At 37.6% G+C, this 26,336-nt stretch overlaps 1 protein-coding gene across 5 annotated transcripts in view; it reads right to left on the minus strand.

Moving 5' to 3' along the window:
• Positions 1 to 26,336, minus strand: part of igsf9ba (immunoglobulin superfamily, member 9Ba) — a 91,614-nt gene that overhangs the window by 39,381 nt on the left and 25,897 nt on the right. For all 5 annotated transcript variants that reach the window (XM_028464395.1, XM_028464393.1, XM_028464394.1 and 2 more), the window contains exons 3-6: positions 22,226 to 22,372; positions 12,349 to 12,500; positions 4,764 to 4,881; positions 1,833 to 1,974 (exon numbers count right to left, since the gene is read on the minus strand). In XM_028464395.1, the coding sequence (XP_028320196.1) occupies positions 1,833 to 1,974; positions 4,764 to 4,881; positions 12,349 to 12,500; positions 22,226 to 22,372 (559 nt within the window). The remainder of the gene's footprint in view (positions 1 to 1,832; positions 1,975 to 4,763; positions 4,882 to 12,348; positions 12,501 to 22,225; positions 22,373 to 26,336) is intronic.

Below are 26,336 nucleotides of genomic sequence, written 5' to 3' on the forward strand. Positions count from 1 at the left end.
CAAAACAGGGGACAGGACTTGGATAAGCAAACTGCTTCTCTCGTCTCCTTTTTCGGCATGTACAAAAAAAAAAAAAAAAAAAAAGGAATATCATAACTTCTGTGGATGCAACCATGTCGGAAATAAACTGAATAAATAAATAAATAAAAATAAATACATTTATATTATTATCAGGTTTTTCTGATAAGATCATGTTCTACATCCTGCCTGCATTTTTTTTTTAAAATCTAGTATCCCTGTGGCTTGAAATGCATCATAATATCAATGTTAATTTCAAAATCATAGTCTTTTGACTAAAACGCAATTTAGTTTTAGTCAAAATGTATCAGGACTATTTCAGTTACAGTCTAGTTTTATGAAGATTTCAGTCTAATAAATCTCTTACAGATATAGTCGACTAAAATATGAAGCAGAAGAGTTCTTTATATCATGCCAATTACAACAATAGTCATCTTGTAGCGCTTTTCAAAATGTAAAATTCTTAAGAAAAATTGAACAATTCCACATTAATAATTGGTAATTGAACAACCATTATCAGGTTAATGGATGGTATCAATAACTGTAAAAACACACAGACAGATTTAATGTGATCATTGTATAAGACCACATGAGTTTAGTTTGTATTGGTCGACGAAAATATAAATATATTTTCATATAGTTTTTGTCAACGTGTGATTTGTTAAATTAGTCACAGTCTAGTTTTTGTCACTAAAAAACTTTCGTTGACGAAAACTATGACAAAAAGCTTTAGTCGATAAAATTAACACTGCATAATATGTCATAATTACATGTTGGAGTCACACACAGACCTAAACTGAGTAAGGAAATCTACAAATATACTGTATCTAAAATACACAAACTGTTGTCAAAGTAACGTTAGATTGTATATTTAAAAACGTGAAAAAAGAGGGTTGACTCATTGATGAACTAGCTGGGAATTCTATTTAAAAAGATAACCAAACAAGGTTTCTAAACTGAAAAAAGTAAACAAATACGTAAGTATTGTATTTATTAATTGATGGTTGTAAGGAGAGTTAACATTGACATTATTCAAACAAACTCATAAAATTAAAATTATTTCACTCTAAAAAAACATTATATCAAAACATTTTGGGTTTAAACTGGAAATGTTTTTATAAAAAAGCTACACTCCATCCAACAATGTAAATATAGTTGTATCTTAAACTAAACTAAAATTCTGCCTTAATGTCAGATTATTGTGTTATTTAAGTTGAAAGTGGATACATTTATATTATTATCAAGCTTTCTGATAAAATCATGTTCTACATCCTGCCTGCATTTTCTAAATAAATACATAAATAGTATGATGAATACAAATTAGAGCGAAATACATCTAAGTAATGTATTTATTAATTGATGGTTGTAAAGAAAGTTAACATTGAACTCTTTAGTGGAAATTATGAAGCATTCAGTTTGAACTCCTTGTGAAAAACTACATCTATGACTATTGAATAAAAATAAAATACCATTTATTCTGTGATTGCCTTAAAATTCTGATATCCTGAAATATTCATACTTTTTAGGTTCTGTGAAATACCTCTGATCCATAACGTAACAAATCAAGTCTCCTGTTTAAAATGTATTGGACACTAATCTCATTCACTTCTCTCTGTTACTAGTTTGTAATGAAAGCCTCGCAGACATGAGAGTGTAAGGAGCCAATGTGTGGAGCCTGCAGCTTCCAAATGATGACATAATGAGACGTTATGAGCTGACTTATTGTTCTAATCAGCGCCATATAAATAAAGTTGAATTGAACTGAAAAAAAAAAAAAAGCTACCATACAGAAGTGAACTGGATTATAACATTACTTCTTAAAGTAGACATTGTCCTCTTCCCAAAACCAGGTGTAGGTCAGGTTTCCTGGATAAGCCTCCGCTTGGCAGGTGAAGAGAGCATTCTGGGAAATGTTTACGGTGATATTTTCAGGTGGTGAGACAATGTATGGAGGACCTAAGAGAAACAGAGACAACAGTTAGAATGTATCCAATTATTTGGAGTTATTTTATATTTGAAATTCACTTTAACATGCAACGTATAAACAAAATGTGTACAGCAATTCCTTTTTTTTTTTAAATATTACTGAAATTCAATGGAGAACTGTGTAAGATGTCTTGGTCTTGTCTCAGTCTTGGTCTGGTTGGACTATGGAGTCGAAAACCAGCACTGATTTGCTTTTCTTCATCTTCATCAATGTGATAATAAGACGAAACACTTGGAACTGTTTCTGTATTAACATTTACCGTTCGCTAAACCCAAACCCAAAAACACTCCACTTCTGTCCTGCCGATATGCAGTGTTGGAGAGTAACAGATTATTACATGTTATGTAATCAGATTACAAATTATGAGTAACTATAATCCGTTACAGTGTAGTTAGTTACAGATAGCCTTCTTCTGTCTACAGTTCCAAGTCCTCCATGATGTAGTAACATGGTATGTTAAATAGACTAGTAGACTACACACATTACATTTAAAACAGATGATTATTACGAGTATCTGTTATTACAGTGAAGTGTGATGTCACCATCAGCACCTATAGACGTTGTTGTAGTAACAATAGTCCTCTTTATTCTTCTCAATGAGAGCTGCATTACTACACTAAAAAGATTCTTATTTTTTTTAATATACTTTATTATCTCACAATGGAGAAATTCACTAACCATCCCTGGGGAACAGTTGGCAGCCATTTTGCAGTGCCTGGGGAGCTGTTTGGGGTTAAGGGACTTGCTCAACATCCCACAGTGGTGGCCCAGGTGAGGCTTGAACCGGGAGCCCTCTGATTACAAGGCCAGTGTCCTTAACCACTAGGCATTCCCAACGCTGCATATGTGACTTTGTTTAACTCTCTGGGTTCACGAAACGATTAAATTCTTCTCAAAAAAGGTCTTTCCGACTCCAGAAAAATGTTTTCATTATAAGATAACGACGCACTATGCCTATTTTTATCTATAGTTGGTAATGCCTCCTTTAACACACTGAATGCTTACACCATGCACTGTAACTGTACCCCTAGAAACTGACTATGTACCATATATCTGAGCTTTGGATGAAGATTTATTATGTACCTCCTTTTGTTTCTACTGTTTATTATTTGTCATTGGGACTAGAGCTGGGCGGTATACTAAGGTTCATACTGAATACCGGTATATATTTTTGTTATGATATGAATTTTTAATATACCACCGTACCTGTGTATGTGACCCTTTTCAACGTTGCACTTCTAAATAGGAAAGTAAACAGTAGCGCTCTGGTGTGAATCATACGTGTAAATGGATCAGAAAGACACAAGTGAAAGCTCTGAAGCTGCATGTGAGCATGTGCCTGCGTGCGCATGCCTCTGCTACAGGAGAACAACACTCACGGACACGGAGGCACGGTTAGCTTAGCATGTCGGCAGTGATACACAAAAAAAGAAAGCAAAGGATCATAAATTGGAATTCTATAATGTGGAAATAAGTTCTGGTGGAGCTGCAAACAAAACCACCTTATTCACCATAAGAAACCACTGAGTATGTAGCATTTAAAGCTCGAAATCAAGCTAATGCTAAAGCTAAGCTAGCGTGGCAAAGAGCCATTTGGCTGCTGTTGCAAACTTGTATTATTACTAGTATGGAATTATTCTACAATATTCACTCATCATGACAGTAAAATAGAGCATCCTAAGTCAATCTACTGCAGTAATTCCTCTTTCAACCAGTAGAAAATGCTGTGAACACCTGATTATGCATGAAAAAATAAATAAAATAATGTCATATACCGTGAAACCGTTAGAATTTTGAAAAATACCGTGATATTTTTGGTCATACCGCCCAGCTAACTACAATATTGTCTATTTCTAACATTTTATTATTTTGTTATATTTTCTGGTTCACCCTCTTGGGTGCTTGCCTGGTTGTTGTTGTTGTTGTCATATATAATGTATGTTGCTTCTTTGTTTTTGTGTGTTTTTTACCTTGAATTTTACAAATTCAAAAATAGTAACGGATTAGGGAAACTCTACATCTTTTTACTGCACTGTGTTGCTGAAATGAATAAAAACTAAGTTTAAAAAAAAAAAAAAAGTGTCTTTACTGTGATGTGGTAAAAAAAAAAAAAACTTTAAAAATCTGAGTCCAGCAGTGGTTTGAGGCTTTAATGCAGCAGCACTACATGCATCATTAGCTTAGCTTCCAACAAAAACCACAGTGTATCATTTGTTTGCAGTGTGTGCCTGAGCATTTCACTGTATTTATTCTACAGTGAAAAAGGGTGAGAGCAGCCCCTCACTGTGTGTGTGCAATGTGCATGGAGCGGAATGGGCCTCGTGCTAACCATCAAACCAAAGATGCTCAGCTGCTTGTTAAATGCACACTGTTAGCTCCCCTAAGCCCTGAGGTGTAGCAGGAGACTGAGAGAGACCGGAGGCTGGTATCACACCCATCCATCGGATCTGTGTCTACCAGAGCGCCTGGTTAATGGACCGGAGTCAGACAGTGACGCTCACGCACACACATTTTGCTGTATGCGAGTGGGCGTGCACATGCCGGCTCAAAGGGCCCAGACGGAGCTATCGACTGCCTGACACAAACCCACAAATTGTATCATCACAACATGGATTTGCCTTGAAGGAGAAATAATGAAACCCAGGTAGTGTGTTCATGCAAAGGGAGCTCTAGCCTGTGGTTATCCAGGAAAATACATCCGTCAACGTTGCTCGTCAATACAGAGCTTTTTCCTCGTGTTTAACCAATGACAATTCACCTTGAACCAACAGACGGGTGGTGTGTAGAACTTCTCCCTGGTCGCTGTAGGCTCGGCATGTGTACGCTCCCCTGTCGTCTCTGGTGATGGCGAGGATGGTTAAACTGCCATCGTGTACCTTCAAGTTCATATGCAGAAGAATAAAGATGACACAAGTTAGAGGCCAATACAATATCAGTGTGAATCATACATACATTTATTACTTACTTTGTAGTGTGGAATGTAAGCAAATGCTATATCAAGTAGTAATTTTACTCCAACAGAACAATAGTCAGAAACAGTAGGTGTGAGAAAACTGACCCATTTATTATCAACCAATGAGTTTTTAACTTTAAAAGTCCGATTTTCTATTTTTCACCCATCTCTATTTGTTCTAAGAACACCAAAACATAGTATTTGAGGTTTATTTTCCCAAACTCGCCTGTTTTCCAGAGTTTTAGCCTCTGAAAAGTCACTTTCTGAGCAACTCTACACAAACAGGCTGATTTGCGTCCCACTTATGCATATTCGTGAGTGGGCGTGTCTATAGACGGGACACTGACTTCTTCCTCCGCCCACCCACTCTGTAGCCGAGCTCATGCTGCTTTATAAACACGAGACAGAGTGTGGGGGCGGGGCGTTCACCGGTACATACATAGACTGTAGAAAATACATACATAGCAATGCGTGAAGGATGCCGACATGCTCAGCTTTGTGGGCGTGTCTGTGTACATGTCAATCACGGCAGAGAGCTTCCTGGAGGCGCGGCTTCTCCAGCTCAGTGCCGCGTCAAATTCGTCATCAAAGTGGGAACGCGTCATCAAATTGGAGCGAGGTGTTTGGGCTCACCCTGCAGTAAGAAAGGAGCAAATCACCCTCTAACTAATGACTGAGGGAATCAATGAAAAAAACACTTTAAGCATGTGTATGAAGCCTAAATAACACTTTATGATGTTTAAAGCATGGAAAAGTTCATCTTTGCATAACATGGACCCTTTAAACATAAAATATTCTACAGTTGACCCTGAAAAATCACCTCAATAAATCCAATAATAATAATAATTTAAAAAAAAAATCATACCAGACATTTTAGATGCAGGCCGATTTAGTCCAAAACTTTTTATTTTATTTTATTCTGATATCGGATCGATATTCAAAATCAATATCGGATCAGGACACCCTAAACAAAAGGGTATTAAAAACATGGATGAAAAAAATTGTTAATGACAAACTATAAATGTGAGGTTCAGGTGGTAGAGCAGACTGCCTTTATATTTGTTATTATTTATTGAAAAGTCAAAGTGGATAAAAAAAAAAAAAGTTACCAATGAAAAGTAAGAATGGAGCAGATCATCATTCATGAGCATTGTTTTTGGTATGATAATCAAAATATGATTCTAATAATCCTTTTTTAAATGTGTTTTTGTTTGGTTTTTTTTATTTTGTGAAGGAAACACATTTATTTATTTAATAATTAATGTATTACTAAGTTATAAACTTATATTTAGTTAAAGAAAAAGAGTTAAACACCTAAAGTAAGGAACATGGTATTGTTTCCAGCTAATGTTCTAGCTAAAAAAATAACACTTACTCACTCGAGTTATAATTCCTGCATAAGTTAACTATGAAACCATCCGTCTCCATGTCGCTGCACATCGCTGTGTGCCAGCACTGAAACAGGACCAATAAGTGGTGAGGAAAAACATTAACCAGACCTCATAGAAACATCCTCATAAATTATGGAACAGGTTGCTGGAGGGTCTGTCCATTCAAGTCTAGCACAGCTGTAGTCTGTCCATTCACACAGCTGAGGACAAATTAGCTACAGGCTGCACATTTATTCTCATTCATCTGTCCGTCAGACCTCAAAGACACCAAAGATAGTGAGAGCAGATCAAAGCAAAGCCTGTTTCAACTCTATTTCCTTAACAAGTTTGTCTGCCATGCATGTGACAACATTGTCACCGCCCTGAACATGTTTATATGATAATGCAGATAGATTTATAGACATTGTTTTAAATGTTGAATTGATACAGAGATGTAGTTTTGCTGACTCTGTCAATATTGAGTTAGTAGTGACTATTGTGAAATGCATATCAACAATGATATATCATTGCTAAGTAGGGGTGTTGAAAAAAATTGATTCTTGGATCGATTAAAAATGCATCCATATTGATTTTTTATTTATTTATTACTTTTATTTATCCAGGAAAGTCACTGCAGGAGACATTGTAACTGCACAAAGAAGTGCGCTGAAACCTGGGCATGTTGACCAGCTTGAGTTTTTTCAATAAAATCTAAAAAGAAAGTACTAACTATCTGCATTTATTTGTTGTTCTAGGCATATACCTCAGTTAAGTTGCTCTAAAGTCATGTTGCACTAAAGTCAAAGTTGGTTTAAAAGCCACAGGCAGATTGTATTTAATTTTTTTTATTTTAAGTTGTTGGCACATGGCATGTTAAAGCCAATGTTTTGAGTATAAAATATGCCAATAAAATATATTTCATACATAATATTCTCATGAAGGTGTACATATTTACAGATTAGTTGTTTAAGTCATATATTTTTTAAAAATTGCAATAATCGCCTTATACTTTAATATCGGGATATATTGTATCGTATCGTAACCTATGCATCGAGATACGAATTGTATCGCCAGATGCCAGGCAATACACACCCCTATTGCTAAGCATCCATCACAGTAATTGTACTGGGGATATGAGGTAAAAAATTCAAGTCACAGTTTATCCATTTTCTGACCCGTTTGTTCAGTTTCAAGGTCGCGGGGGTCTGCAGGTACCTATTCCAGCTTTTATCAAGCTCCATGTGATGATATACCTTGGGGGTCGCAGGGCAACACACAAATAGAAAGACAATGTTTCTGGATGGTGGGAATACCTGGGGAAAACATTCAAACTCCACTTAGAAAGAGCCGAAGTGTCAATGCCGAGGCTTGAGCCCGTGACCTTTTTACTCTGAAGCAGAAGTATTAACCACAACATCCCCATGCTGCCCAGCAAGGCAACTGGTCAGATCACTTTACAACATCAATTGGACCAGCCATCAAATATTTTAAATAATTCTTTAAAAACACTACATTATTCATGCTTGCCCTTAAATATGTAACTACCATTGAGTTGTCATTCTAAAAGAAATCCAATAGAACCAAGAGCACTCAGAGAATGCAAACCTCCCCCAAGTGCCAAATATTCTCTTTGTTAGATATTCTCAGTTATCTGGATCAATAGATCTTGATCATAGCACAATGTTCATTCACACTTTTAAGACTTGGAAGAAATTACTATCTCCATTAATAATGATACAGTAGGTCCAACTGTATACACACCCCTGGATTTGATCTAGATAAAACTCGGGTTACTTGAGGAACCAACCCGACATAACTAAGTCAAATCTCATAATGATTGACAATAGGGATGTAACGATTCACTCAACTCCCGATACGATTCGATTCACGATACTGGGTTCACGATACGATTCTCTCACGATTTATTTTACAAAATGGGACTGTAGACAAATGATGGATGAAAAATATTCCTGTATTTTTTTGGGAAGAAAACTAGACAATACTGTTCTATTTTCCATTTATTTTTCCTTTTCAAAAGAATCCCATGGTAAACTATTCAAAACAATGCAATTTAACTAAAAATAAATCTTGAATGAAATAAATAAAGGAATAATACAAATGAAGAAGAAGCCGATTCATTTAAATTCTGGTTTAAACTACATAATAGTTCTTTTTCTTTTTAAAAGTACAACTGAAAATGTGTTTTGTGCCTTAACAATTGGACTTTTAAAAAAACCCGTCATTGCACTGATTTACGTCAGATATTTGTTTTGACCAGCAGAGGGCGCTGGTAAACCAGTGGTCGGTTGGCATGCAGCTAATCTAGCAGTGAAGAAGAGATGCTATGCTAGCAGACAGAGCTAATAGAAAAACGTGACTTTTACAGATATTCACGTAATATTAAAGATATTCTTTCGGTGCTAAAGGGGTAAGGAATCATTTATTAACATGTTTAAGAGTAGATGGCGTCCAGAAAGAAAGTAGTAGCAGATTCCGCCCGCCACGTACACTGCTGGACAAGAGTAGGGATAAATATATAGCGCACCATGCTGTTTAAAAAAAGTACTGCGATTCAATTTTCAAAGTATCGATGTCAATCGTGATGCCTATGAATCGATTTTTAACTGCCTTACGATTAATCGTTACATCTCTAATTGAAAACAATTACGAACCGAAGTATGAATTTATTAAATTTTACCAATAATGAGACATAAGGGTTTATTTTATTTTTTTCAAAACTGATCCAGAATCAGTAGGCTACAGTATATTGATCTGATAACTCCTCCAAAATTTAATGGAATTTTCCATTTGTACGGTTGCCGTACAAATAGACACGTTTGGTGAATGAGTAGACATAGTAAAACACTAAGGAATCATACATAAACATAGATTTCTCAGAAACTCTGGATATCAGCTTTAACATAAAGGATGTCTGATTTTTTTTTGTCTTCCTTTTTTACAGTGAGTTTAAATAAAGGAAAGTAAAGAGAGGAAGAGGATTCCTGCTCCTCACTGACTCCGTCTGTCGCATTCCTGCTTTTCTCCAAGATGTCTCCATGGATCTGAGCACGTGGGTTAGCAAATATACCCTCATGCTCTCAAACACACACACACACACACACACACGCACACACGCGCACACGCGCACACACACACGCACACAGACAGACCCAACGAATGCAGAGTGAACCTGGTGAAACGCTGCATTTGGCTCTTACCAGAACTTCCTCTTTTTAGTGAAACATGAATATCAATAATGACAAAACTGGCGGAAATGAAAGGAGAGATAATTATTGCATCAAACACTTCCCTAATCATCTGCTGGGGGGGGGAAGGGAGTTAAACAGATGCAGAGATTTGCCTGGGACCTTGGAGAGAAGAAGTTTAAAATGAAGGAGGAAGAAGGGAAAGGCTTTCTTAACATAAGCTGCTGTCGCCACCAGATAGCAGAGAGCTGTAAAGATGTGATAGTGTGTGCAGTAAATTGCAATATTATCGCCACATGTGACGACAGCGAGTTTTCAAACTAATTCAATGTTGGGGGGGGAGGAAAAAAGCTAAATTCCAGTGCATAAATTTCAAACAATACTTTTTGCATGATTACTGCATGCTTTTTCATGCTGTCATTCAACATATTTGAACAAAGTGATGCAACAATATTGTCAATACTTATTTATTTACTTAGCAGTAAAAGATAAAAGAAAGCTAAGATGAAAGATGGACAGAGTAAGAGTTTTACCATACTATGTCTCTCATTGGTCGATTCAGTCTATGGGCTTTTTCCACTATTGTGTTTAATACGTCCTTACATCTGCTTTTAATTCCAACTTCTGTACAATTACCGTCTTTCAACTCCCACACATCACCTTGTTAAATTTGCCTGTTAGTTCAATCTGGAGGTGGGAAAATCAGTTGGAATAAAACATTACAGCGACAGTGTTTTAAACTTGAGAGATGTGACATTTGCACCTTCAACTAAAAAGGCAACATCCTGCGGTTGTGAAGTATTATCAGCAGTTTGTGTCATCTGCCACCAAATGTCTTTTGATAATTTGTTGCCCAATGCTGGTGTTTATTGTGTTGCTGAAAATTTTAATGCTGTTCAAACAGGCCGGAAATATCTTATCATGACCTCAGGCTGTATTTTGGGAAGAAATTGACATGAGAGCTGGAAAAAGGAAAAACACTGACAACAGATACTCCTATTATTACTCTTACTGTAGTAAGTGCAGTCCTGTACCTATATGACAGTCACCATTTATCAGAACATCACAACAACAACAAAATCATTTGGCATCATGTGAGTTGGGCCTCCGAGTTTCCTTTTCAAATTTCGTCAATTTAGGGCAGGGCACAAAATTTATTTAATTGATTTATCAAATTTGTAGATAAAAACTATTCTTATTTTGTAAATTCAAGTTTAAAAAATAAATAAACACTTTTTTTTTTTTTTTTTCCATCACAGTTTTTTTGGACTTTTTCCACGTTCCGTCCTTGTGGGCGTTACCATAGCACGATGTGAGCCAGTCCCCTCTTTGTTTACATGTGTTTACCCTTTGAGTAGGCCATATGTGTGCCACAGGCATGTTTAATTTTTTATTCACACTATGCTGAGGTGCTAAGGGAAGAGTTTATTATTTTTTTTATTGTAATGTTATATGTTGTAAAATATGTTGTTGTCTGATTTCTTAATCAGAAAATTTAAGCTTGAAGTTGCTGTTGCACCTTTACTTAAACCTGGGTTAAAGCTTAAAATTGTTGAATGACAGAGCCTCATTTACTTTTTATTTTGGGATTGTTTTATGGATTTCATCTCTTGAGGACAATCACAGCAATAAAGTTGCACTTTTGACAATATATTTGCAGTCATTTTTAAGTGCATTGAAAAAATTTTTTTTCGAAAATTGAATCGAAACTCGAATTTTCCTTTTAAAAAAACCAGAGATTGTTTTTTTAGGCAAAAACGCCCAGCACTGTTTCAGAGTATACACGTTTCTATTGTATTTACATTTCATCAACTTTCCTTAATTTGATGTAATTTTTGATGTACTAAACATCCCAAAATGGTGGCAAAAATGCTTACTGTAAGTACAGTAAGTTGATAATTTCCTTTTTCTGTCCTTCAGAAGTGCAGGACGTGGTCTCACGAGATTTGGCATGATATTTGACCTAACCATCTGTTTATATCTTCCAAACACTATTAACCACTCATTTAATGGGGAAAAATATGATAAAACAGGGAATATACCGTACATACTCCCAAAACATGTAGTTGTGGGTATTTTTTTTGTCATATAACTATTTCTGTTTCAGGAAGTTAATTCCGTGATTTCTCTCTGTTTTCCATGGCCATGGACAATTAGATGCTCTTTGCATATGTTAAGGCACATTACAATTACAACTTTTGATTTCAGTTATTGAAAATATAAGTAGGTTAGCATTTACTCAAATTTAGAATATCACTATATAGAACATCCAATAAAGAGGTTCAGTGATCATTTCTAGCAGAAGGAAATACTTTCTTTCTACCTTTAAATAACTGCATTTTAACTTGAATTACTTTATCAATCATTAAACACTAAAAAAACATTAAGCTTTAAAAAGTTAGTCGCCACATTTTGCCACAGATGATAAACCATCTTCACACTGAAAGTCTAAAATATTTGTATTTTCTTTGCTCAAGCTTGTGATTCCCTGAAAATGACCCAGAAGTTGATCTTATTTAGTGCATATTGGTCCCTAAATGAAAAACCTGGGGATTGAATCATTGCAGTGAAGAGAATACCGTCTGCTACTCCCAAGAATAAAAATCAGGATGTTTTCCAATCTGCTAAGACAGAAAAGCTTGATCTGGGCACAACTATAATAACCAAAGCTCAGACTCTATCCTCCTCTTTCACATTTACCTGCTTTCCTGTTCAAATATGGCCTTGACTGGGTAATTCCCACTCCACAATGCTAAATCAATGAAAATTCAAGAGAGTCATAGATGGTAAACATTTTTCAGATTCTTTACTTACTGAGTATTTTGTGTTGGTTACAAGCTCATCCCCCTCTCTCAACCAGCTGATCATTGGTTTGGGGTTTCCCTGGGCAGAACAGCTGAGCAGAGTGCTCCCCCCTTCTTTGGCCTCCACATATTGCGGTGGTGTGGCTGTAAATGACGGTGGCGCTGTGGAGAAACACAAATAATTGGATATGAATTCTTTTAAAATAGAATGTTGACTTTTGAACACAGACATATTTGTTAACAGAGTACGACTTCTTTCCTTGACGGGGTGAGCACATTCTAACTATATATATATATATACATATATATATTTTCAGATAAAACACAAATATTAAAACCTACAAAATGACCCAAATATACTGAGCTACAAAACTTGACATCCTAAACCATCAAAAGTTGAACTCTATATGAAGGGGATCCGATTTTCCAATTAAAAGATTTCCCCAATTCCGTTTCAGGTTTACCCATTTCTGCGTCACGTCTGCATCACTTTACCCTTTTTCAGTTTAATTTCCGTTTCTTATTCTTTCCCTATTTAGATGACTTTAGTGGCTATTGAACTTCCTGAAATTGTAACAAACATGCTAAATAGAGATAAGAGTCAACTAATGTGTTGATTTTACATTTTATATGTATTCGATTCCGTCCTCAATTCCATTAACGCAAATTTTATAGGGCCCTAGTTAAGGAATGTCTTAACATGATCTTGATTTAAGAACATTCGGAAAGCAAATGTTTCTTGTAATAGTCATTTTTCTGGTGTGCAGTGGTCAGTACTTCCCAGTGTTCTGGGAGGAGCACAGCCTAGAGGAATAAAAAACATTTGTGAAAAGCCTGGCCTTTGTTTTGTGATTCAACAGAAAATTGGTACTCAAGCTAAAAGTGCTGAAGTAGCTCTTAAATTCTGGTTCAAATACAGTGTATTGTTGATGCAGTGGAATTTAAAACTGAAGCTGAACATATAATCTGTTAAACATAAGCACCTCCGCTGCAGGGCTTTTGTACTGATAATGTTGTACTTGCTTAAACATTGGTAATTGCAGTCACAAAGGTTCAGCAGCATATAACAGAGTTAATAAGAAGCTGCTTTCTGCACTGCTTTGCTTTGACTTAAAACTTTGACAAACTCCTTTGTGGCATCGCAGCCCCTCCACCTGAAGTTTCTGAGCTTCATTAAGAATCACAAGGGAGCTGTTTCTCTCCCTCTTCAGCTGCAAAATGAACTGCATCTTCTGCAGACAGTTGCTTTTGGTGTTTCAGCAAAATGCTTGGATCATAAACACTGGCCCTGTATTAAGTTAAGAAAAAAAGTGGTTGTCGTACAAGTGGGTCACCGGGAGCCGCTGGGAGTGGTGATCATGCTTTGGTCTATGTATTAGCACCTGGCATGTAGTAAACAATTCAGCTAATTAGCACATTCAGACGTCTCCTCATCCATACAACAATCTAGCTGTGGAACAGTCATCACATCCAATGATACGGCAGATTAATGGATCGTCCACAAAAATGAATAACTTCTTGTATGTGCAGTTATTGTGTTAGCTCAGTGGTTCCCAGACTGGGGGGCATGAAGTCATTACAAGGGGGCACACAAATGAGGATGCACTAGAATGGCTTTGCTGAACTTTTATGAGATTTGAACAAGAATAATCCAAATTAAAAAATAAAAATAAAACATTTCACACTTTTTTTTTTAACCTATTTTCTTTTTTTAAATTTGTCAGAATGGGGGGATATTTTGATTTTAAAAAAAGCGGACACATGGCACAACCTTGGCATACTCAAAAAGTACTCAACGTTTACTAAAGTATGCTTTGTAACAGAAATATAGAAGAAAAATAGAGACTAAAAATTGAACTCAGAAGTGACTCAAGTTTACATGTGTCACTTGGTTATGGTGTAAAATAGAAATAGAGAAGAATACACCTTCATTGATCCCCAGAGGGGAAATTCAAATTTGTAGCAACACAGTATAAGAGCAGAGAGGAAGAACAAAAATAATTGATTATATTCAGGTTTTTCTCAGCAGAGTTAGCAGTTACTGCATGTTTTGACCTGGGATTAGTTTTACGCTGTCAGCCATCATCACTAAACCTGATCTTCGCTCTTCACTATTTTAACAAGTTCTGATGAACTACGGCTGGCCCGCGGAACATCTCCGAGCTGAAAAGCACGTACCACGTTTCAATTTAGTGAAATGACTCGGTTCCACCGAGTAAAACAAATGAAATTGTGCGACGTAAAATCGTAATCTATGTTGAATTGCCTTTGAAATGATATATCACATGACTATGTTCCGATGAATTTAGAAATCACCTTAAAAGGGGGTGGGCCCCCGGGGGGCCGTCATTCCCCCCCCTTTCAAAAAGGTCTCCGAGAGGCTTTTAACATCTGCTCATAGAATATCCATGTCAAATTACAGCCCGATTCAACGAGCATTAACAGAAGAGTAGTCATTTGAAAGGCGTCCCCCGTGGCACTTACGGAGTCATGGGCCCCATTCATATATTGGTATGTGTCAATGATTCGGTACCACCAACTGACGCAATATTTGACTCACAAATAAATAAGAAAATGACTTTAATGGAAAATGCCTAAAAAAGAGGAGTGGACCCCCGGGCCCCTAATCAAATTGTGTGAAACATAATCGGAATCTACGTTGAATTTCGTTTGAAACGATATATCATACGATGACTGTATGTTCCCATAAATTTGGATATTACCGGAAATGGGGGGTGGGCCCCCTTCCCCATTTAAAAAAAAGGCCTCAGAGCATCTCATCATTTTCATTCATATAGAGTATTCATACCAAACTGCATTCCGATCTAACGGGAACTAACGGAGGAGTAGTAATTTGAAAAATGGGGCCCCCGGGGTCCACCTGGCGTCCCTGTGACTAGTACGGGGTAATGGAATACGGGAATATAAATTTCTTTTTTATTATTATTTTGGGGCCCCAAATCGAAAATCGGACTCCGAGCGTTGATGTGTAGAAGAAGAAGAAGAAGAAGAAGAAGAAGAAGAAGAAGAAGAAGAAGAAGAAGAAGAAAAAGAAGAAGAAAAAGAAAAAGAAAAAGAAAAAGAAAAAGAAGAAGAAGAAAGAACAACAACAACAAAGTGAGTGGCGTTTTGAGTCCTGTAGCCTGGCCTAAAAAGAAACTTGTAAACGGAGCATTTAAAAACCCTTTCCCTACTTACTGCAGGTATTTATTAATTATATACACATTAAAACATTACACTAATGCAGGCACGCAGCCCATTAGCAGACAGCCTGGATGCTACAGTTATAGGTTTCTTCCATTTACTTGCTAACTGAATAATATGTCTGCACCGTACTCTGGGATTACATGAGCTGAGTATTTCTCATTGATTTCTCATCATGAAATGTTTCATGGCAAACTGTTACTTGGAGAAGAGAGAAGCATTCAAGGACAGTTCTCATCCTTGTCTAGTGTCCACACACTTACACTGAGTCTCAGCAGTAATGCATTTTTTTAAATAGAGATATTAAATAAAACAATCAAATTGAATAAACATACCACCTCAGATCATTTTTACTGGACTAGCATTGAGTTTTTAACCCCTACTTACAAGGCCTTCTTTAGTTCTTACACTAAACAATAACCTGGATGTCTGAGAACCTTCAGAAACTCATCATAGAATTATTTTCTGACCTCTTAGTACTGATCAGCAATGATTTCATTAACTTCTTCATTGTAAGTCACTGAATCTACTCAAAACGTCATCAGCCAGTTCTATAGATAATGATCTTATTTTATTCACATGTTGAAACACAGAACATACAGGACAATGTTTAGGAATTGTCCAATGGTGAATAATTATTCGTACTTAATTGGATATTTTTATTCATAAATATTTATAAATTATACTATTGAAACAAATAAATTAATATTATCCTTCCTATCTACTCTGTAATTGTGCGAGTATGCCAGCACAAGAACTTGCAGTTCAAAATAAACCAAGGACATAAACAGATTCAGCATTAAATGCAGATGTGAACCACCATGCATCACTCACACCTTACAGAGATATTATGATTAAGTTTACAAAAGTATTCCTGCGACACTGAAAAACAGGAACAAGCGGGTCAGAAAATGGATGGAAGGATGGATGAATACTAAAGTACAGCTAAGGAAGAGGATTAGAGCCAATTCTGATGGAGGAAATAATTTTGGGCATTTAAAAAAAAAAGTTGAAATGTTGGGATTAAAGTCAAAATTTCTAAAAATGGACTCAAAATACAATATAAAAGTCGAAGATCTTCGGAATCTGATCTACCATCTACAAAATGCCACGTATCGATGCATGCGTTGAACTACACTTCCAAGTTGGATTTAATAACAAAAAGATTATTTCTCTTTTCGCTCATAAATGCAGCATTGTAATCTCTTTAATGCTGCGTTCACACCAAATGCGTCTTCTGCGGCACCGGACGCCTCTGCCACACGAAACGTTCCACCTGTGTCGCAGGATCAAAAACACATCCAACTTGGTGAGTTTCACTGCCTGCTAAAGCAAGGAACTGCGCTCTTTTTTCTTCTCTCATAAACATAAACCACCAGTGAAAAAAGCCGGCGTGATTAGCGGCTAATGCTATCCTAGCTCAGTGCCGACTTTCAAAGATGAAAACTACAAGATAGAACTTTTACCTGCTACTACCACCTCCTCGCGGGCGACCGTGGGTCAGGTGGTAGAGGGTCGTCTTCTGAGAGAGGTTGGGGGTTCGATCCCAGTACCTGGCTATGTGTCGAAGTGTCCTTGGGCGAGACACTGAACCCTAAGTTGCTCCCAGTGGTCGACTAGTGCCTTGCATGGCAGTCCTGTCCCACTGGTGTGTGAATGTGAGAGTGATTGGGTGAATGAGCTGATATGTAAAGCGCTTTGAGACTGCTTCAGTGTGGTGATAAAGCGCTATATAAATCAAGTCCATTTACCATTTTTTTTACCTCGCTTATTCTCCACGCCAAATCCTCCCTAGTCCAGTCCCGGTTCTAAAGGCCGTGTCATACAGCTCCAGGTGGTCACACACAGCTTCTACTCTATGGTTGAATGGGTGAACAGACCAGTGTCCGTGTTGACGGCCTGACGTCATCGTCAACAAAGACTCTGATTGGCTTTCGTCATGCGAAACAGTCGCACAAATTCAATATTTTCAACTCTTGCGAATGTGCAGATGTACGGTTATGCGTAAAATCAGGAGCGCACTCGCACGACCAACGCTTTTGACGCGAGGATCGGCCCGCACCACCGCACAGGAAAAATTTCGCATCTGGGACGCATCTATCCATTGACTTTGTATGTATTCTGGACATACGGACGTTTCGTGATGCATCCGGTGTGAACGCAGCATAAGGACTTTAAAGACTGTTTGTTTTGGCTCCAGTACCAACAGCTGTCACTAGTGTCTGTCCCGTCTGTAGCTATTGAGGAGCAGTACGGAAAAAGATCAGACTTCATGATCAAATCTTTGACTTTTATCACAATATTGTATTTTGGATTTATTTTTTTTAAAATCTACCTTAATCTTGTCTTTTGAAATTTAATCTTAACATTATATTTTTATATACGTACTGTATATTGAAGAGAGATTCATTTTGTCTTCTTTTTCAACTTCAAAGGAACCATCAAAGGCAATCAGCAGAAATCCTCTGATGAAGACTGGCAGTTGACAGTCGAAACATCTCGGGAGATAAAGAAAAATCCTGAAAATCCTTGTCTGAATAAACAAAACCTCAACTTAACATACCGTTCAACTTGAATCTCGACATTTCAACTTTATTCTAGATTTTCCCAAAATGATTTTCTCAATCAAAATTCGCTTCCGTATATAGCAAACTCATGCTATGTTCCATCCTGCCTTCTGTAAACAGTAGCTGTGTTTCATTTACTCTTGGAAATGCGCAAAATTTAAATAGCGCAATTAAAACTGGTAATGGAAACACCTGAATTTTGAAAAAACACAAAAGTTTTTATGCTTTCATGAGGAGGAATTTCAGGTGTTTCATAATTGAAATGTGTTCCAAAAGCGCCATGGAAACACGTTTTCCACAAATATACGTCAAAGAACGAAACGTACCTGGTCCCATGACATGATGACGTGAATCACGTGACATTGCTGGTCACATGACCGCTTCTCTCCGAGAAAACATGACGCGGTTCGTGTAAACAGAAGAGAAGACTCGAAACACGTTCAAAGCGCAATTATACTTTGTCGATATTTAGGAACATTGCTTTTATTTTGAGAAAATCTGTAATGGAAGCTTAGCTAGTGATGCTGCAATACTTTTTGAAAAGTTTGTATTGAAGGAGAAAATCTTGGAAAAAGAAGGCAGAGAGAGAGAAAGACTCGGAGGAAGAGAAGCAGGGAAGACAGGGGAAGAGAGTCGCCCTAGTGTCTTTTTTGGGCACAGAGCCGTGCCATCTGACACCTGCCACTGAGTGGGCATGAATTCCCTGTCCGTTTGGCAGGAAGTTGAGGCCAGTGCACAGGAACTGAAAGCAGGACTATATGCAAACAACCAACAGGCAAAGGAAAGGAGCGTCTGTGTGGAGGCAAGATGAAAATGGCACCTGCTTCATTGACAGGCTCCCATTTAAAGGACAACGGGAGCAAAAAGCCTTTGTAGGATCTCCCCTCTGGTAGCTGTCTAGACACTAAAGCAGCTTCTGATATTTCCATAAATGTCCTGTCTATTAGTTACGTAACTGCCCCAGAAAAACTGAGACATCTATCCTAGTTAAACACTTCCACCTGCAGGTTGGGCTTCATCTTAAGACAACTCACACATACGTGAGGTCATATAAAAGGTTTTATTTTTTAATAATGACATTCCGGGGTATTATTAGTCCCCAGTGGAGCCTGAGGAACACATTTCAGCTGAAAGCCATGACAGGAGCGGGGAGCAGCCAGATACGAGGGAGGGAGGGAGGGAGGGAGGGGGAAGTTGGGAGTGAATATTGATGAGGCAGGCACAGAGTTGCAGTATGCCTGCACAAAAAAGGCATTCATGCACACGCGCCCACAGACGTTCGCCGACTCCAAACATCACAAGTGTCCAGGTGACGGTAGATGCTGAAGGATTGTGCCCCGATCAACTTTTCATCTAGCAAACAGAGATCTCATTTAGCTAAATGCCAACAGCCACTGTCAATGTTGATTTGCTGCGCTGCACTGGCCACCGAGTGCGTGAAAGCGCACTGCTTTGCATGCCGTACACAGAAATGTCGACACACATAAGGAAGCTGTACTGGATCTGCACTGACGCTGCCATTTAATATACACAAGCCTTTTTTTTTTTACTTCAATAGTGATTACATAACCCAAGAGACTAAATAAATAGGTTTTTTTTTCACACACAGCATTTTTGAGAACATTATTCAAATGTGAGAATTACATCTGTTGTAAAACATACGCATGATCTCATCAAATATGTATGAGGTTCACACGGCACTTTACTAAAAATACCCACAATAAAGGCTCTGGCAATGCTTTGCTCCCAGAGTCTCTACCAGAGCAGAAGATACTACTTAAAGATGCAGTTTGTAGAATCCTCTCTTAGCTCCGTTTTGAAACCGAAACTGAAACTTAGCCTCCCTTACTGGTGTCTTGTGTGAACGCTCTTAGCCACTTTTTTCTCAATAGAGACATAGTGACACGTGTCGGGACATTATCTTGTGTTTTTTGAGAGTTTTATGGTGTTTTAGAGACTGACATGAATGCATGTATTACTCTGTAGTTACTGTCCTGAGCAGCGGCTGCTGCCTTCAGCTCGTCCCTGCCAGAGAGCTCACACACACAGGCTGTGATCTCAGCTGCCGCTCAGGACAGAGTGACAACCATCACTCAGCATCCAGACTGTAAAATGATTTTACTTTAAATAAGCTTCTCTTAGGTTCACAAACAATTCATCCCGTCTGTTCTCATTCTTCCTCTGAATTCAGTGTGTGAGGCAGACCTTCCCCAGTCATGGGGATCCACGAGGTCCGTTCCTACTCAGTATGTTTGTGCCTTTAAACTGTTGCTGCTCCACTTCGATCTGCCTTTTTCCGCTTGCTTTTCTCTGTAACTGTTATGTCTAAAGATGGAGACTTCTGCTGGAAAGTCCTTCATTAAACTCTATCGATGGTACATGAACGTGCCTGACTTCAGTCGAGCAGCCAATAGTACTGCTCAAAACAGCCCATGGAACACAAGTGTTTGTAGAACAATCTCTGATTGGCTGACATCCAGTGTCACACTCCTGGATTTCTAAACTTCATTTACAGGGCCAGGAGAAGGAGAAGAGATTCACTGTCCACTCAGAAGACTTTGGATTACAATATGCTTAAAAATGATGGATTTTTGACCAAATTATGCCAAAAAATAACTTACATACTGCAGCTTTAAGGATTTATACCTTTGAAAAACTACTTAAGAAGTACCTGTATCATTTTTTTACATTTAAAAATATGACACAAAAGCTGACTACAAGTCTCAGCTCAATGCTGCACCTTCCTGAAAGCATTCATGCAAAAGCAGCTGCACACTACTTTAGGCACAAAACATAAAGACATATGATTCATGGTGGATTGTCAAAATAGGTCACTTCCCATCTATCCAGCTATCCCCTAACAATACTGATTTAAACCCCCAAACTAGAGAAAACCCTAAATATAGTATCATTTGCCACATATGGCTGATGACTGGGCACATATTTGGCAAGTGTTTGAAAACAGCTTTAGTGTAGAAAACCACACCTTACAGCTGCCAAGAGTTTGTTTAAGCGCAAGTGCAAAATAATCTAAAAATGATCTCTGTGCAAATTGCACTTTGACGTCTCAACAGTCAAACAGCCTTTAATTTATGTTCTCTCAACCATACAGTGAAAAACTCTTTTTTCTTTTATTCCAATTTTACATTTTTTAACAATCCTAACAAACACACAAAGGAACAAAGATTAAAATGTGTAGCCCACAGGGAACAGCTGCTATAAAACATGGTGAGTTGGCTAAAGGACGAATGGAGGCTAAAAAACAGAGGATGCAATTTAGGATATGACATTTTTTCTTGTTAATTTAACGCCTCACACAGTGGTTCTCAAACCCTCCTTTGTAGAATGAAAACTTTTCAGGGATGCGCTTCCCAGTTTGGCAACCACTGGTTTATCCAATGAGACATGACCTTTCATTGCATCAAACTAAAACCAAATGATCATATATAGTGAATATTATTAAAAATTAGTCAGTGTTTTTCCACCTGTTTTTTATCTGAAATGTCTAGTAATTGTTGAAAATGACTTTATTACTTTCATTTTTAAATACTATTCTTTTTTTAAAGTATAACACAGCACACAATCAAACAACTATTCTATATTATCCTATTGTATATTTGTAAAACACAGTATAATAAACATGATAAATAAAAAGAAAAAAAAAAAAGCCTTTGGGGTCACCAGAGATTTGTGATATCAAAATTGGGTCATGAGTCAAAATAAGTTGGGAACCACTGAAATAATGGGGCTTGCTTAAAAAATCAGATAGATAACATTGTTGCATCTTGTATTGGAATGAGTTTGGTTAAAATCTGATCATGAATGACACACGGCATTATTTGTTTTGTCATGTAATTTGCATTAGTGTACAATCAAATATAAAACAATGCATTTTTGTTTGTTGAAATGACAATAACAAGTTTTCGTTTACTTCTTTTTTTAAGTCAAATTACAGTTTATGATAAACTTCTGAGCATAAAAGGACTAGAATTTAACAATATACATGTAGTTTCACAGGAGGCGTAATTATGTGACGCAGATCCTGTTCTTTTTCTTCATCACCACACATACATACGCACTTAGTCTTTGTTCAAGGACTTTCGCCTGATGACTCACCGTTGACTGTGAGGTGTACCCAGCTGCCATTATGGAAGGTGTCGTATTGTTGCTCCAGCATCAGGACCCTGCACTCGTACCAGCCCTGATCCTCGGAGCGCACTGGGTCAATCTGCAGGGAGGCTTTCCCATGCAGAGATGTTCTACCTGCAGACACACACACAGCCAGAGGACGGAAACATCACAGTTAACCACGACAGCACAGACAATATATCTTTGAGGACACCCATACTCTCATTTCCAGCATACAGAAATATACACACCCGGGAGCTTTGCTGGTCTCCACAAACATCCATCCTGGTGGTAGAGGTTCAATGTTTCACTTTCTTACGTTAATGGTGGACCACAGCTCACAGTGAAGTAAGAGGTGTTTGGTCCTTGTTAAATTCTTCTCTTTGTTATAGTTTTTGTGTCATTTTGCTACTTTTTTTTTCATATTCAACAAAACTAGGCACTGCGTTTATTTATATCCATGAGCTATTTGTAGAGCTGAAAGTAATGGATTACAAGTACTAACATTACTGTAATTGAGTTGCTTTTATGGGTACTTGTAATTTTTGGAGTATATTTCTAAATCAGTAATTTTATTTGTACATAAGTACGTTTTCAACCGTAACTGAGTAAATTATTATATTTTGTTTACAATGATCAACGGAGATTCTGAAACCGCAAAAAATGAAATAACAATCAAATGCATCACACCATAGCCGACCAACCAGATTGAAAGTAATGCACAGGACCAAAACAGCAATAGTAATTTTTAATCTCTACATGTCTTGTAAATACTGTATAATGGAATAGACAATAAAGATGACTTTGACTTGACTTTGAACAAACAACACAAAGAAACAATAAAAACCCTGTATAAGAACTAAAATTGGAAACAAAAGCTACAAGTGTGTTCCGCTCAGCATTTAAAAGTGTATCCAGTACATTTCTCAATGTTTTGACACTAAAATTACTCCAAACAACAACAAACCTAAACTGAACCTGAAACTACATTCATCTTAACCTTTGCTAAAATGAGTGTTTCATGTCTTGGTTGTGGAACGACCGACGTTCTACTTCACAGAAATAATTTCTGTCCTTTCCTATCCACTTTTCCCCATGAATGATGTCACTGGGTTAAGTAAAGTTGTTAGGAGAGGAGTTAGGGAATGGCCAATGTCCAATGGCCATTGGCCATCGCGCGGTTGGACATTGTTGTGTCTGCCGTGGAGAAAAAACTACACATTTCCAAAAATGGACTACTAAAAGCACATTTCTAACACTTTCCGCTGATATAATCTCAAAAATCACAAGGTTTGAATGTAAATCAAGGGAAAAGAGGCTACCAGGCTACGAGGAACAAAAGTGAAACTAAAAGAACATCACATTGAGAATGGTTGGTCACACGCACCTTCCACTCTGAAATGTGGCTAAAAATGTCTCTGATCCATTTTTATGTCAGTTATAATCTGATAATATGCCTTACAAATAATATGATATGGGTTTTAGATTATTTAAAGTTGTTCAAGGCATATTATTGCATTGGTAATTATTACATGATTTCATCCCTTGTCGATCATCGTGAGTTTCCGTAAGCGCTCGAGTGTGCACGTCCCTTTAAATGTTGGCAGCCGCAAGGAATTGCGGGTCAGCATTATCTCGTCTCCTTTGGTAAAGGATGCATCAGTGCTCCCTAGGCTAAAGGAGGTTATAAAGGAAGCATTGAGCCTCCTTTCCTCAGCTTAAAGAAAATGTGAATGCTCTTTATCATGGACACCACTTAAACACTTCCGAGGGTTAAGTAACAGTGGATAGGAAAGGAGATAGGAGGAACTATTCAGACACAGCCTAAGTGTGAAATTGTAAACCGTCGCAAAATTGGAAAGCGTTAAGGATGAGACTAGATGTTCAGGATAGCAGATCTAGTGAAACCTTTACTGCTCAGATGTCCGTCTCCTAGCCTGCATCCTGCTGCTCACATGGCTGCCTCCGACACCCCAGCAGACTCAAACGTTTGCTGCAGATGCCTGACACGTGTTCTCCAAACTGAGTGTTTTTTTTTAACCAACTTTGATGTGCTGATGTACTTGAAGTGCTGTTGCCTGTTACTTCAGATTGATTGTCAGGGTAATGGATTGATGCTGAGGATGCACAGATTTCTGCTTTACCAGCAGCTAGAAGGCAATAGATAGATAGACACCCAAACTGAAGTTTGCTGGACGTAAAACTGACGTTTTTGTTGTTACAGAAAATCGATACAACAAAGCGGAGGAGAGCACAGTGAGGAATGTAGTCTTGCAGTAAAAAAAAACAAAAAAAAAAACAGACGCTTGTCTTGAAAGATTAAGGTCTACGTCTTCTACCCAGGCATTGAAGTGTTGAGTTGGCATGAAGGGTAAGGGGGTCAAGCTCAGCTGCCATTTGTCAAAGAGTGAGAAGATTCAGTAGTAAACAGAGTGAACAGCACTGTATCCACATCAGGACGAGCCCTCGGGGCAAAGGCCACTTACACAGTGCAGCGTTCTGTCGGCTGTGAAAACAGGGGCGCCAACACCTTGTTCAGATCACATTACAAGCTTTGTAAGATACCAACGCTCTGAGTGCTAGATACTGAGGATATAAAGAGAAAAAGTTAACACTGACCAGGTTCAAAATAAACTTTAACACACTGAGCAAAAGAGAGGACTGGTCACATTTTGTTACTCCCTCCGAACTCAATCAAAGCTCAACATCGTTCTTTGGTTTTAACAGCCATGTATTAACATTATCATCTTTACATAAAAAAACTAGAATATTTACATTTCCTGAAGAAAGTGAGGATTCAGGTGCTGGCCCGCATCGCACTGTATTAGCTTAGCATTAGATTTACCTAGAATTAGCATTAGTTAGCATTAACAATAGCTAACATTAGCATAAATGAATGTTAGCATTAAATAGCATTAGCATCAGCCAGACATTAGCATTAATCTTGCATTTGCATTAGCATTAACCTAGCAATAACATTAGCAATAACCTAGCATTAGCATTAACCTAGGAAAAAAGGCCAGCTCATCTGCTGTGCTAGTTGCACACATTGTGGGGCTGGACCAAAATTCAACTCAATATTTTTTCTCAAAATAGGCGATATTTTAGTCAATAATAAAGTCCAAACAAAAAGACAATTCTGGCTTAAAATTGCTGATGCAAAATGCCACACAGGCACATTCATTAAATACAAGAACTTAGTAGAGACTAGTAGGCCGTGGGCTTTCAAGATGGCGACTTCCGACTACTACGGTTACAGTGGTAGGCCAAAACACACAAACTCACCCAGACATTTACAGTCTATGACACGATCCCAACAGGAAACAACAGCGACCCCAACTTACAATGCATTACATCGACAGCACAAAGAGAGTGTGTTTTTATTTGTTTAGCATGAATAAATGTTTGTCTTAAGTTTGCCTTTGTGTGATTACATCATTGGAATCAATTTATTTAAAATTCTCTTATACAAACTGTATTGTTTTGATGCCATAATTTGCATTGTATACATTTTTGAATTGAGAATTTTTTTAATCGAGAATCGGTTAAGCCGAGAATTGATTTTGAATCGAATCGTGAGCCTAAGAATCGGAATCGAGTCAAATCAAATTGTGAAACAACCAAAGATTCACATCCCTACTAATCAGAGTTGTTTGATATTTGCTTTAATGTGGTTGTTTTGTTGCACCCTAAGATCAATGCAAGGGCTTTTGAAACTGTATGTCTGTCTCCAAATAAAAAAACATTCAAATATAACAAAAAAAAAAAATGCTTGTTTTGGTTCCACACAGTGTAAATGGATCATTTAGCCTCAACTCCACATTTCCTACATATCCATAATATTTATGTTCCATCTGCAGGCTATATCTGGTGTTCATTAAGACATGGTGTGGTTTAGCCAACAGCTTTTCCCTAAGTGGGAAGATCTAAGGGAAGAAATTCTCAAGCTGCACTCTCAAGCATCTGAATTATTGATCGCCTCTTTTGCTGGACGGGGGCACAAAAATAGATATCTTTAAATGTTTTAATTATCATTTTGCTGCAGGACAAAACAGGCAAAATGATTCCAAGGTTTTAAAACAAACACCTGAGCAACATA

The sequence above is a fragment of the Gouania willdenowi genome, chromosome 13, assembly GCF_900634775.1.
Source record: "Gouania willdenowi chromosome 13, fGouWil2.1, whole genome shotgun sequence".
NCBI classification, from domain to species: domain Eukaryota; kingdom Metazoa; phylum Chordata; class Actinopteri; order Blenniiformes; family Gobiesocidae; genus Gouania; species Gouania willdenowi.